The sequence below is a fragment of the Cercospora kikuchii genome (genome assembly GCF_019650295.1).
Source record: "Cercospora kikuchii DNA, contig_00009, whole genome shotgun sequence".
NCBI classification, from domain to species: Eukaryota; Fungi; Ascomycota; class Dothideomycetes; order Mycosphaerellales; family Mycosphaerellaceae; genus Cercospora; species Cercospora kikuchii.
Window position 1 is genome coordinate 220,964 of NW_025408590.1, and position 13,228 is coordinate 234,191.

Genomic DNA, 13,228 nt, shown 5'->3' on the forward strand with positions numbered 1-13,228 from the left:
GAGGACGGTATGGAGATCAGGCAGCAGATTGCAATGTGTTGTGTTGTTCGATGTTGCACAAAGCTATCGCGTAGCTGCGCCATGTCGTCGTCACGCACGTGAAAGTGGCGCCTGGCGCTAAATTTGGCGCTAATGCTCGTCTAAGGTTTAGGGGTCGCTTGGGGCACCTGCATCCCTGTCAGCGCTGTTCGAACAGCTGTCGGACTGCAAACACGCGTCTGTAATATAACAACCAGCACACACTACTTGGCTGTCATCTGGCATGAACACCAACCGCGATCCCTTCAACCTCCGACGAAAATCTCCCGCTTCACAGCTCTTCCGCTCGACTTCCAATAGCAGTTTGAATAGCAACAACAGCAACAGAGACAGCAATCCACCCCATCACGATCGTCACCTATCGCCGAACTATAGCCCCAATGCTTCGCAGAACCACGGCAGCTCAATAGCGTCGTCCAGCATGTCCGGCTACGGCATCCCGGCTAGCGGAGGCGCTGCTGCGGCTTCACACAGCGTCGACAACTGGCAGAGTTCCGGGAGGTCACGATTTCAGCATACGAGCAACCACGACGCGCAGCAGACACTGAGTGAGAAGGTTGGAGATACCATTGGTGGTATGTTTGGTGATGGGAGGAAGGAGAGTTTGCCCATGTACAAAGATAAACCGAGCAATTTCTATGGGCCTGGAGGCAGGAATGCGAGGCAATGGATGAGGAGGAAGAGAACGTTGGGTGCCGGATTGGGAGTTCTGGCTGTGCTGAGTTGGTGGTTTGGGATACTAAGCCCACTGAGTTGGATTGGCGGAAGCTCGTCAGACACGAAGGGTTCGGCCTCACCAGCGACGCCTGTGTCTGGTGGGCAGAAACAACAGAGTGGGAGTGGATGGGGATTGTGGAGTGGGAAGGAAAAGGTGGACTGGAATGAGAGGGCGCTGAGTGTGAAAGACGCATTCCAAATCAGCTGGGCAGGATATGAAAAGTATGGCTGGGGTATGTATTGGCATATAGTATGTCCTCCTGTCTGGGAGGTGTGTTACACCCAAAGATCTGGCACTGACGATAATCTACAGGCTTCGATGAATATCAACCTGTTTCCCACAACGGCAAGCTCATGACGCCGAAAGGCATGGGATGGATCATTGTCGATGCGCTTGACACGATGATGATTATGAATTTGACGACAGAACTGGAACATGCACGACAGTGGATACATTCGAACCTAACATATGATCAGGATCACGATGTGAATACTTTTGAGACGACGATTCGGATGCTTGGTGGATTGCTGAGCGCACACTACTTGAGCACGCAGTTTGAGGGCAAGTATGCGCCGACGACGGATGGGCTCAGCGATGACCTGTACATTGAGAAGGCCGTGGATCTGGCAGATCGACTTTTGGGAGCGTACGAGAGCAAATCTGGAGTTCCTTTTGCGAGTGTGAATCTGGCGAAGATGCAAGGACTACCATCGCACGCCGATGGAGGCGCATCATCAACTGCGGAAGCCACCACTTTACAATTGGAGATGAAGTATTTGTCCAAGCTGACTGGCGAAACACATTACTGGGAGCACGCCGAGCAAGTCATGCGAGTCGTTGACGACAATCAAGCTGAAGACGGCTTGGTGCCCATTTTCATCTATGCTGATCAAGGCACGTTTCGAGGCGATAACATTCGTTTGGGAAGCCGAGGCGACAGCTACTACGAGTATCTCATCAAGCAATATCTGCAGACTTCCCACCAAGAACCGGTGTATCGAGAAATGTGGGACGAGAGTTTGGCAGGTGTCAAGAAGCATCTGATCACGTATAGTTATCCAAACAACTACACGCTGATCGCCGAGAGACCAGCTGGGCTGCACTCGCGCCTGGAGCCGAAAGAGGACCACCTCGTCTGTTTCATGGGAGGTACCATTGCGCTAGCCACGACTGGTGGCGTGTCACTTGCACAGGCCAGAAAAGAACCGAACTGGACTGAGAAAAAAGAAGAAGATATGCGCCTCGCTCACGAGCTAACGAAGACTTGCATCGGCATGTATCAAACGAAAACAGGCCTCGCACCCGAAATCGCCCACTTCCACATCCACGACCCGCCGCTCATGTACAACGACTTCTCTCCCAAAGAGCTTCCGCAAAGCCCGGCCGAATTCAACAAATGCCTCGATGCGAAATGTACCACGACCGAAGACACTGTTGCGAAAGACTTCATTTTCAAAGCCGCAGACGTTCACAACCTCCAACGTCCCGAGACAGTCGAGAGCTTATTCTACATGTGGCGCATCACAGGCGACGAACAGTATCGCCACTGGGGCTGGGAAATGTTCCAAGCTTTTGTCAAACATACTCTCGTTCCTGATGGGGAAGGTTTCTCCAGCGTTGCCAGTGTACTGGAAAGTCCGGTGCATCTGAGAGATAATATGGAATCTTTCTGGTTGGCCGAAACATTGAAGTATTTCTACTTACTTTTCACTGATGAAGAGATCCTTTCGCTGAATGAGGTTGTATTCAATACGGAAGCGCATCCTTTCCCGAGATTTGAGTTGGGCAAGTTGTTCAAGACGGGCTGGAAGAGGAAGAAGAATCGGACGGAGCAGGAGACGAGGGAATTGGAGCAGAAGTTGAAGAAGGGTGATGTTTTGCATGATGGAGAGGAAGCAGATGTGGTTGTTGTTAAGGTTACGAAGACGATGGAGAGGAAGGTGGAGAAGGAGACGGCAGTCGAAGCGAGTGAGAAGATTGGAAGGGGACAGAGAGGGAAGATCTTGGCGGGCAAGCCGCTTGCTGGGGATGATAAGGCAAAAAGAGGTGGTGTGATGGTGGACGGGTCTGAGGAGCCGAGTGATGTATGATCGGTGGCAGGTGTTTGTGGGTAGTGCATTGTACGAATTGTGTCATTTCAGTGGGAAAGGTTTGTGGATCGTGTTGGATGTTTGCTGGCGTTGGTTTGACGCTGCTTGCTGTCAAGCTCTCGTCTTCTTTTCTTCTTCGTGACTTTCTGGGCATGCTCTAGTGGGAAATGGATCTGGTCTTGACCATCTTTCTATATGCTAATTTGCGTCTAGTATATACCGATTCCACGTAAACCCCTCCCCAAATCTGCAAGACAGCATGCTGATTACTCGAGATTTTCGTCGACTATACCTTCGACAGCGCCAACGAGGGTCACACGAATATGACTCAACAGCCCAGCCTTTCGTACCTGTAACGCCGCCACGTCAACATGTGCAAGACTATCGAAGACCGGCGGAATATTATATCACGACAGCGTCAACTTCCCACCAGTATCCACATATCCCTGGTTATCATAGCACGAGGCGGCACCATTCCCTCAATCTCAGCATATCCCTGGCTCCATGCCTCCAGACCTGATGAACGGTCAGTACTAAGCTTTACGTCTCCGGTCTGTTTGCATCCGATGCGAACTTCCTCCATACAAGGCGCAGATGAATGTGCTGCATACCACCGTGCTTCCACGCTCATATCTAATCACATGGCGTGGTGAACAGGTGAATGATGGGGTTCGTGAGTCACAAATCTTTCACAGTGTCTGTATTCAATCCGGATTCACCAAGCCATCATTCACCCAAGCTGACCCACTTCTGAGGCATAAAATGCCAGCTTCCTCCAAGCTTACAACCACAACTCAGTCTTGACCACCTCTCTTCGACACCAGTCACTCGCAGCACCTCAGTCAAGCAGCTCCTCGACAGCGCGCAACATCAAGTCAGGGACATCGCTCGGCAGATATGGCGCCTCAATTGGTCTACGAGTCCACTCCCGAACCGCCAGCCGAAGTGTGGACGCGCGAGTTGTGCTACGAAGAAGGCGACCGCATCATCGCACTCGATGATGTGCCCGAAAACCATTTAGTGCTGAACAGCGAGATTCTGGGGCGCGCATCCCTTTTTTTCAAGGGCAGTCAACAAAATGACTGGGGAGTGGTGGCAACCACGATTCGACACCAGCCAACAGGCAAGGACCGCACGGTACTCACGTACTATCTGATACGCAACTCAGAATCCGAGACCCTCACGTTGACCAAGACGGCATGTACATGCTTCCATGGACACGTGAATGAGCTGACATCTTCTCAGCGTCCTACGCCAGACGGACTCACTGGACTCGATACGGAAGTAGCAAGCTCAAGTGGTAGAGTCGCAGTGTTCTACCTCTCTGGCGATGCCCATGGCTTTACGCATCGCCGCCACCACCAGAGTAGGTATAGAGGCTGTGCCTGGGGAGAAGACGACGCCCAAAGCATCTACAATGCTCTTGATTATCTTGCACACGTTCGCAAGAATCACAGAGTCATGTTCAAGCTCTTGTACAAAGAGCGCATTGAAGAAGAACTGTACTACGAGGACTACGCCGACATTGCAGCTTACGCGGAACTCTATGATCTGCTCTCTGAAATTGCTCCTGCTCTGAGGCAATTACTACTCAATGAGCGGTACATCTGGGAGGATATCAAGAAGAACTACCACTTCTACATCGCCCTTGGCCGAAAGCTGGAATGCGAGGAGGTATTTGTCGACGCCATGCGTCACTACATTGGCAGCGGAAGCACTCTGAGAGATCTTACCACCGAACTGGAGTTTGATGAACGATACGCCCTCGAGATCGCTGAGATCCGTGAGAGTCAGATCAGGCGAGTCGAAATCTTGCTGCAGGATATTCAGGCTCTGACATTGGCAACCCACATTCCGGACACATCTCCCAGATACGCCCCCATTGGCCCCGGCCGGCCTGTCAAGACCGCGTTTTTCTCCAGCGCACATGCTCCCACCCACTTGGAACGTGTACAGGAGATCGCCTGGCACATCTTCCGTGAATGGTTCACGTATCAGCAACTGGGAGCAAAGCACCACGCGTACGTTCGCGACAACCCAAGAGACGACGAAGACGACTTTCCACCCTACTTGGAATCAGATGATGAGGATTTCGATGACGCTCCGAGGCCGTCAACGAGTGGCGTATATCTACCAGGATCACTCCGCAGCGCGTGTAACTATGCAGTCGAAGCCTCGCAGACCGGAAAAGAACTGGAAATCTTTGACGAGAACGTTGCTGAGGCATTCGTGCGCAAGTCATCGCTCGCCGCATCGCCATACGTAATCTTGGAGGTGCAGAGTGAACTCAAGAAGCTGGTCAACCAAATGGCCAATCTAGCTCTCCCCCTTGTCGCCCCGCGTGACTACAAGCTCGTCAAGGCTCAGAGATACGAGGATCGTAACGGCACTCTACATTTCGGTATGCATCCTCCACTCTCAGCCAAAGAGGACTATTCCGCCCGTGGCTCCAACGTCTACAGTGCCATGTCAGCTCATTACGGTCGTGGTAGTGGCCGAGGTGGCCGTGGTCGTGGATTCGGTCGAGGCTACGTTCAGCCTCCACAGGTGATTCGCGGTCCTGGTACCGTCCGTCCAGGCACCTTTGGATATGCTCACACCTACCTCAGCGAGCCAGAACCGCACATTGAAGACCATCCCTGGTTCAGGTACGGTAACAAGTACATCATGAAGGAGAACAGATATGGCATGACGGCACGAGACGATTCCGACATCCACTATTTTACTGCGACTCAGATCAGTGAGGATGACGTTCCGTGGACGCGTGTGAATCCTTTGGGCGTGGAATATGAGATTTGTGATCTCCAGCCAGCTTCCAAGAAGTGGTTGAAGGCGTTGGGTGTGCTGGGGGAAGATTTCGACGACATCGAGGAGAGCGAGGACGATGGGTCGGCAGGTCAAGGCGGATCGGGCTGAGTTGGGAGTGGGCTCGCAGGTGAAGGTATTGCAGGTTTGAAAAGTCATCGCTTGGCTAGCTTGGATTTCTACGCATATTTCCGTCGAAGTCATTGATTTCAGATTCCGCTCGAACCGCGCTGGTCTTTGAAGTGTTTCCTTCCAATCGCACTCACGCAGCCACCTCAAAGAATAAAGTGTCCATTCATATTACTCCTCTTCAAAGCCCGAAAATCCTTAATGCTGCGCCTAGAAGCATCTCGACGATGGACAGATCGACCAACCTCAGACCCACGCGCGAAGCTTTTCATGACATTTGCGCGAGCATTGCGCTTGATAGTCTCTGGGGAGTTGAACGGGTTACCAATGTCGACAGCTCCGCGTTTCTTGTTAGGTGCTTTTTTGGCCAAAGCATCACGCTTCATGTTATATTCTCGACTACGGAAAGCATTACGCTTAACAACTTCTTTCGTGATAGATCGTTGTCCGAACTTCTTTGAGTAGCGATCTCGTTTGTTTTCGGTGCAAGATCCGAATTTGTTTTCTTCTGTCAAGGGGTGAGGGTTCTTGCATGAGTCCAGATTGTCGTTCTCGCGAGATTCGAGGAGGGCGATTGGAGCTGGGTCGTCTCGTTGATTGAGCACGATGTCGAAGCCTCCACGCTCTGTCGAGAAAATGCTGTTAGTATGTCTGCAGCATGACAGCTATCGGGCGCTCGTACTGTAAACTGGTCTGCCAATAGGAGCAGCAATGGCGCACGTCGCCAGTACGAAAGTAAGAATGCAAGAGAGCTGCATGGTTCCTGTGGTAGGAAACTAGCTGGGTGCGGTCGCGACTGTTTCGGCGGCTGAGGTTGCTGTGATCTGAGGATCATTTGGCATGGTGTTGACTTGCTATTATATAGACATTTGTCTTATCACATCTTGCAGCGCCGTTGGACCTGCTCCGGACATCTCGTTTTCCGAAGGCTCGATGAGTAAGGCACAAACATTTCCTCCATTCTCGATTGAATGCCATGAGGGCACTCCCTAAATAAATGCCGAACTCCTTCCACTACCTGCGATTGCCTATTCGGGCGCGGTGCGTCTCCAAGGTCTTTGGAGCACGCGCAGGCTCACCGGTGAGGGTTGGAGGCTTTACTGCGTTAAAGATAGGATCGATCGCTGAGCTCGATTCTTCTTCGTGGAGCCAGAAAATCTGCTGAACTTCCTGAGTGCCAATAGACATACCTGTCTGGTTGTTTCGTGGCCAGTCGCTTCCCACGTAACGCCACCGTACATGGATTGACTGACCTCATCCTTCCTCTGTCGGCTGGCCTCATAGGGTCAGGGGATGGCCGGGCCTATAGCAAAGCCGGACCACAACGGAGATAACTGGTCTGCCGACCATGGCATTCGTCTAGACCGCCGAAGGCACGCGATGAATCTACCCTCACCATGGTGTGGTCGTAATTGCCAGTAGCCCAGCACTGTGAATGCCAAGCGGGTGGAACACGTGGGAGTCGACAACGATTGGTGTTCCTCCGAGCCCTTGCAAGAATGACCCATGCTATCTTTGCCTCTTGCGAATGGCTCGTCGGCGCCCGTGGTAGTCTGAGGACGAACTCAAAATGTGCGGTGGCGCCAATATGTTCATGGTCGCGGCTGGCTTCTCAAGCAGCACAAAGGATCACTTCGTAGAGCACAAGCTCCAGATCTCGATTTGATGACATAGAGTCGAGGCACTTGAGAGAACTAGAAGCGAAAGAAATCTAGTTGAGAACCGGTGTACGCCGGTGCTGTTGTGTGACAGGGAACACGGATGCTTGGCCACGACTTCACCTGGTCGTTTCCGACGTCTGACATCCCGCGCACAATACTCTTACCGACAGTTTCGGACAGCGGGGCCTTTTGGTTGAAGAAGATACCCGCTCCCGTGTTCTTGATATGCTCCACTCAATTGATGTCGTTCCTGTGCAAGAAGTGGCAGTCCGCAAGGTCTTTCTTCGCGCTGACTGTCCAGGTATTGGATCCATGCTCTACAGGACATCGACAGTCGTAATCAAGAAAGTGTCTTGATACCATGGCCCGAGAAACTCTTGCTTGTGAGGAGTCGGCTAGTTCGAACACGGTTGTCGCATTCGCGTCGGCAAAAACTTTCAAGATGCCAACAAGCATGAACGAGCAGTTCGCATTGGCGTGAAGTGACAATCCGGGAAGGATAGAAGTTGGATTCGAACGCAAATCCTGTCAATGCATCTCTTGACGACTTGTTTGCCGTCCACTGGTCCAGCCGGCGGGACGAAGAGGTATTGGACTGCTTTAGGCAGCTACACCTTTCTTTTTCTTGCCAGACGCCAAGACAATCGACATCATTTTCCTGACTAACCTGCATAAGCACATGCGAACTTCTCAAATATTGCATCACTCTACAGCAGCGGCTTCGGCGGGATCTTTTGATATGTTGAATAAATGAGCAACTGTTCTTCGTTGGCGGAGGTCATGCAGACAATAAAGAAAATTGGACAAAGCCTCTGATGACGAAGGTAGGCATTCGGTACAGATTGCTGTGAGATAGAGCCCTGACTGCCAGATAGGAATCCATTGCACACTTGCCCTAGATATCCAGATTTGAGTCATTGAGAAGTCAATTCTACCTCCAAATTGGAATTTTTAGGTGGCCCAAGATGTCCTATACAGTTCAATCAGGCGATACTTTCTGGTCGATCAGCCAGAAATTAGGTCTCTCTGTCGATGCACTCCAAGCAGCGAACCCAGGCGTGGCTGCTGGAAACCTCCAAGTTGGACAGGTTCTCAACCTCCCAGGATCCGGGACGACGAAGTACACGATCGTCTCCGGCGACACTCTCTGGACAATCTCCCAAAAGAATGGAGTCTCTCTAGAAGCTTTACAAGCAGCCAATCCCGGCATCAACCCCAATACTCTCCAAGTTGGCCAAGTAATCAACATCCCTAGAGGAGGCAGTGCCCCTGCACCAGCTCCAGCACCAGCTCCACCGCCACCAACGAATGACAACATACCCGGCGCAAGATCCTTCGTCCCATACAGTGGTCCTGCGTCTAATTATCCGAACCCCAATCAATGGGCAAACTGGGATACACTCTGGAATCAGAACTTGCGACTCATGAGACTCCACGATACAGAAGCAGAAATCGCTCTCATTCGAAGCTCCATCCTCACTGTATCCCAAGAATCCGGCGTTGACAGAAGAGTCATTCTCTGCATTATCATGCAAGAGACTGGCGGAAATGTTCGCGCTCCTACTGTACGTCCTCCTTTCCCATCTATTCTACTCACCCAGCTGTACTGGCGACACTCACTGACCATCATAGACGAACAACGGTGTCCGCAACCCAGGTCTCATGCAATCTCACAACGGTGTGACCTTCAATCCCGCGGACCCAGCAGGCAGTATTCTTCAAATGATCCGCGATGGAACATCAGGCACGGCTTTCGGCGATGGATTGAAGCAATGTTACGCAAAGCAGGGAAACTGGTATGCGGCGTTCAGACAGTATAATTCTGGAAGTGTGGATCCGGGTAATTTGAATAACGGGCTGGGTGCGACGGCGGATTATGTGACGAAGACGGCGAATCGATTGATGGGGGCGATTTGGGTTAATATGTGAGGGGCTTTTGGTGAAGGGAAAGAAGTCGAGGTATGAGGCTTGGGTTCGGGCGAGGTTCGTGGGATAGAACCGGGCACTGACGCGTGAGAAGGACCTGCGAGCGAGCTTGCCTGATACGAAGTTTTATAGTAGCGCTTCCTTGGAAAGCTTTTGCTCTTCTAGACTCCGTAGCACCAGTCGTGCTTGCGATTATTTGCGATGTAAATGAACGCGCTTCCATGAATCTCAATCACGCGCATCTACTTTCGCTTCCGCGTCTCTTTATCCTGGCGTGAAGTTCCCGTGCAGTCATCAAGCTTCAGCTGGCATCATCGGGGCTCGCCAAAGTATCATACAGGTATCGTCAAGAGCCGAGACACCTCTCACAGGCTCAGCTCATCCACATCGTCCGGTGCTACATGAAGCTTCTCGACTTCGTCTTCCCACGTGCGCCAAGCCCCAGCATTCGGATGCGTCCTCAGCATTCCCTCATAGCCCTTCTGGATCTGGCCAATGACGAGACTACCTGCAGAAGCCGAAGCGTATGAGATCCTCCGGAGTTCTGTGGTGCTCGTGGTCGGCCAGCCAGAGATGGGATCATAGATATCGCCATTACTCATCTTGAACGGACACAAGATTCCGTAAGCAGAGAGCAGCGCAGTAAATTCAGGACCAGTTTTGACCGAGGCGAATAGGCCTCTTCCAGCGATCATGTCGGCAACAGATGCCTTCTCCGTCTCCCGCGCGGCACCGGCTTCTTCTGCATTTCGCTTTTGAGCCTTTGGGGAGTGCCGACTCGAAGCGTTGGAATCGACAGAACCGACGTGACTGTTAGGTGTTGTTGATTTGCGTGCGGCGCGCTCAGCCTTGACTACTGCGTAGACGCTTGAACCGAGCGCGATTTCTTCCTCCCGCGCTTTGTTCTTGGGTCGCCACATCGAGCTCGAATTGTCCTGCGAATTCGGTGACATCCATCCCGCCATGTCAACAAGTTCCTCGGAACAGTCTTGCTTAGTCTTGCGTGCTCTCTGCTTTCCTTCGGTGGGCATTTTGGCTTGTGGTGAGACTCGAGCACGCTTCCGCGGCGCGAGCGAAGGCTGTGCGCTTGCAATTTCGAGTTTGGAGTCCTTGCTGTCGCTGTGCGTGGATGCATCAGAGACGCTGCCAGCTCTTTTCCGCTTGCGGACGTCCGATGTGTTGCCAGCAGAACCCAGCTTCTTTGCCGCACCCCCTTCTTTGTTCGCGCTTGTCTTTGGCATCTTGGACTTGTCTGTCTTTGTTGCGACTTTGCTACGCGCTGCCTGTTGTCGAAATCAGCACTCAGACAATCTGGTGTGAGTCAAGCTGTCAAGACGGTGCTTGGAGCAGCTGTCTTTTTTTCCTCGACTGTGTCGCTTTTTAAAGTTTAGAATTGAGCGATGTTGCCCGAAGCACAATTGTTGCTTCGTGAATAGGAGCCGTGCCCCACTTTTTACCATTTTCAGCTGTCCAAGGTGTCTTTGTGAATGGTTGATGGAGCACATTCTATTTTGCAACCTCATGCCTTGTCATACGGCTGATCGCTTCATTGTCAATCGTTTGAGAAGATCCAGTCTGTCGACATGGCTGCCAAGAAGTAGCCTCAGCTCAGGATCTCCCGACTGGGTCAGTAGCAATCGAATGGCGGTCTCGTATTGGTCACCATTGCGCCAAAAGCCCATACCATCCCACTGGTTCTGCTGCTGTGCATGTGTCTTCAGTTGCTTCCAGCATTTGTGCCATGTGTCCAGCGCATGTCGAATATCAGTAGTGAAAGCCTCCGACTCACTCGAAAAAGCTCTGCAAAGCGACAGGGATAAGACGTCACTCGTGTACCGATACAGCACTATAGCGAGCAATAGTCAGAGAGAAGATAGCTGCACAGGCGTTGAGGGTCTTACTGTGTATTAGAATGAATGTGTCTAGCACTGTTAGATCCAATGTGCGGGTGTCGTTAGATCCTTGCCGCAAGAACAGCCGCTGGAATGCTTCTTGTGAATTGGATGCTCTCCGGAACGAAAACTGTGGTAAGGCAAAAGGGTGCTCTGCTTCGAACACCATCTCGATAGAAGGCAAATCGTACATGACCTCGCAAGTCAGGATTCGGGTCGGTATGCCACGAAAGAACAAGAAGGCGCAATCAAGCAGGCTGAGCCACGCCGCTGTCCTACAGCTCTTGCGTTAGCTGTGTTGTCATTTCCTCCCAAGACGATCAGACTTGCCTAACTTTGGCCTCTTTCCGAAGCCACTTCCGCTCGGAAATACGGTCATCGAGCTGATGAGCGGCCTTGAACGTGTCGATGCAGTGAGCTGCCTGGGCACAAATCAATACCGACCGTCTGTGCTGCAGGGCTGACATCGAATCTCACCTCGATGACCTGTACAAAACGTGTGGTCATAGCCCGTTGCTTCGCCTCTGCATCTCCGGTCCAGAACTGGACAACGACCATGCAGAATCCAGCCTGCACAATTTGGAAATCTTCATTGACATCGTCGGCCTTAGGGTTCTCAAGGCATCCCTTCGAGATCGATGAGACAGCGTGAAAGATGAATTCTTCGCCACACGCCATGATCGTACTCGCCATGCTGCGCTCTTTCTGGCTCGCCGAATACATGGCACCTAGCAGAATCACACCGACCAGAAGTACGTCGTCAACCTCGCCGATCCTGAACGATGGCCTGTGAATTACAGGGCAGTTGCGATGCCAGCCTCGGAAATAGTCGTCGATGTGCTTTACCACTCTTGCTTGACTGAAGACTTGCTGCAAGGTTGTCAAAGTGTCAGATGTCGACAATGCAGATCCACCGGGACTAGCATACTTTGATAACGCGAAAGTAATATTTGACAAACGATTAAGATGGTCAGCCACGCCGTATATGTCGAGGTGCGGAATCGGCGAGGTTCCACGTTCGCTGCCAGACACAAGCACATCCGCAGCGGGCCAGATCTCAGATTCAAAGAATGCAGACCCAAAGATGCTTGCGTTGAAGTCGAATTCGAAGTCGATTGAGTCTGCAATATCTCCAGGCTGACTCTCGGCTGCATCTCTGGACGGAGGACGGGGAAAATTGAACCTGGACGAGAAGACTTCTTCTTCGCCGTCACGAAGAAGAAAGGAAGTCGAAAATTGGCTTTGCACTCTTGATTCACGATCACGAGAGGCGCCTCTTGAGGTGGCCGAGCTGTCAGTCACTGCATTCGAGCAGCTCACGTATTTGGCAGCGCAAGTGCCGCAAGGCGAGCCGCCATCGCAATACAGTTTCTTCTTGGCACACTGCAACCATCAGATCATTATCTGGAGGCGAAGATTGTATACATACATTCTCACACGAATGACGATTCCTGCCTCGAGATCGAACGCCTTTCGTCAGAGGTTGATTACCTCGCTTGGGACAGGTTGTCTGGTGTCGTTGTAGTGCATCTCTGGGGTTTGTAAGTCTAGTCGTGGCACTTGACGTCTGATGGCTTACCGGCGTGAGTACTGTCGATTGCAGAAACTACACCAATTCATCGATGAGGTGGGAGCTGCTCAAGCATTAGGAGTTTCGAAGGAAATATCGGGTCAGCGGTCCCATACGGCGTCGGCTGGAGCGGCGTACGTCCGCCATGAGGTGGGCATGCTGTCTTTACCCATCCGATCGCTGTCCGATATGGATAGATTGTCTGGACTGCGAGCAGCGGAAGGTGATGGTGTGAGGATGGAAGAGAGATGTCTGGTGCAACCTTGAGGCCTGTGAGTCGCGCTTGCTGAGTCAGCTGCCGCCTTTGGCAAGAGCCGTGGCCGCACTTCAATCTCCAACTCTTGTCATAGGCACTAGCAAACACGACCAGGGCGAAAGAGGCAGAGGTACATGCTCAC

General features: G+C 52.0%; 5 protein-coding genes across 5 annotated transcripts; 3 read left to right on the top strand and 2 right to left on the bottom strand.

Annotated features, from left to right (window-relative positions):
* Nucleotides 1–262: 262 nt before the first annotated feature.
* On the top strand, nucleotides 263–2,847 carry CKM354_001222800 (uncharacterized protein; the record flags this gene model as incomplete). Its single annotated transcript, XM_044807745.1, has 2 exons — nucleotides 263–989; nucleotides 1,070–2,847. The coding sequence occupies 2 exons, from the start codon at nucleotides 263–265 to the stop codon at nucleotides 2,845–2,847; spliced, it is 2,505 nt and encodes an 834-aa protein (XP_044663680.1).
* An 897-nt stretch (nucleotides 2,848–3,744) lies between these two features.
* Nucleotides 3,745–5,763, top strand: CKM354_001222900 (uncharacterized protein; the record flags this gene model as incomplete). Its single annotated transcript, XM_044807746.1, has 1 exon — nucleotides 3,745–5,763. One exon carries the CDS (start codon nucleotides 3,745–3,747, stop codon nucleotides 5,761–5,763), a length of 2,019 nt encoding a protein of 672 aa, XP_044663681.1.
* A 164-nt stretch (nucleotides 5,764–5,927) lies between these two features.
* On the bottom strand, nucleotides 5,928–6,539 carry CKM354_001223000 (uncharacterized protein; the record flags this gene model as incomplete). The annotated part of the gene is made up of 2 exons (XM_044807747.1): nucleotides 5,928–6,406; nucleotides 6,464–6,539. The coding sequence occupies 2 exons, from the start codon at nucleotides 6,537–6,539 to the stop codon at nucleotides 5,928–5,930; spliced, it is 555 nt and encodes a 184-aa protein (XP_044663682.1).
* Nucleotides 6,540–8,407: 1,868 nt separating this feature from the next.
* Nucleotides 8,408–9,371, top strand: CKM354_001223100 (uncharacterized protein; the record flags this gene model as incomplete). The annotated part of the gene is made up of 2 exons (XM_044807748.1): nucleotides 8,408–9,007; nucleotides 9,075–9,371. The coding sequence occupies 2 exons, from the start codon at nucleotides 8,408–8,410 to the stop codon at nucleotides 9,369–9,371; spliced, it is 897 nt and encodes a 298-aa protein (XP_044663683.1).
* A 362-nt stretch (nucleotides 9,372–9,733) lies between these two features.
* Nucleotides 9,734–12,977, bottom strand: CKM354_001223200 (uncharacterized protein; the record flags this gene model as incomplete). The annotated part of the gene is made up of 8 exons (XM_044807749.1): nucleotides 9,734–10,651; nucleotides 10,904–11,214; nucleotides 11,270–11,535; nucleotides 11,591–11,682; nucleotides 11,738–12,643; nucleotides 12,690–12,792; nucleotides 12,840–12,894; nucleotides 12,947–12,977. The coding sequence occupies 8 exons, from the start codon at nucleotides 12,975–12,977 to the stop codon at nucleotides 9,734–9,736; spliced, it is 2,682 nt and encodes an 893-aa protein (XP_044663684.1).
* Nucleotides 12,978–13,228: the final 251 nt, after the last annotated feature.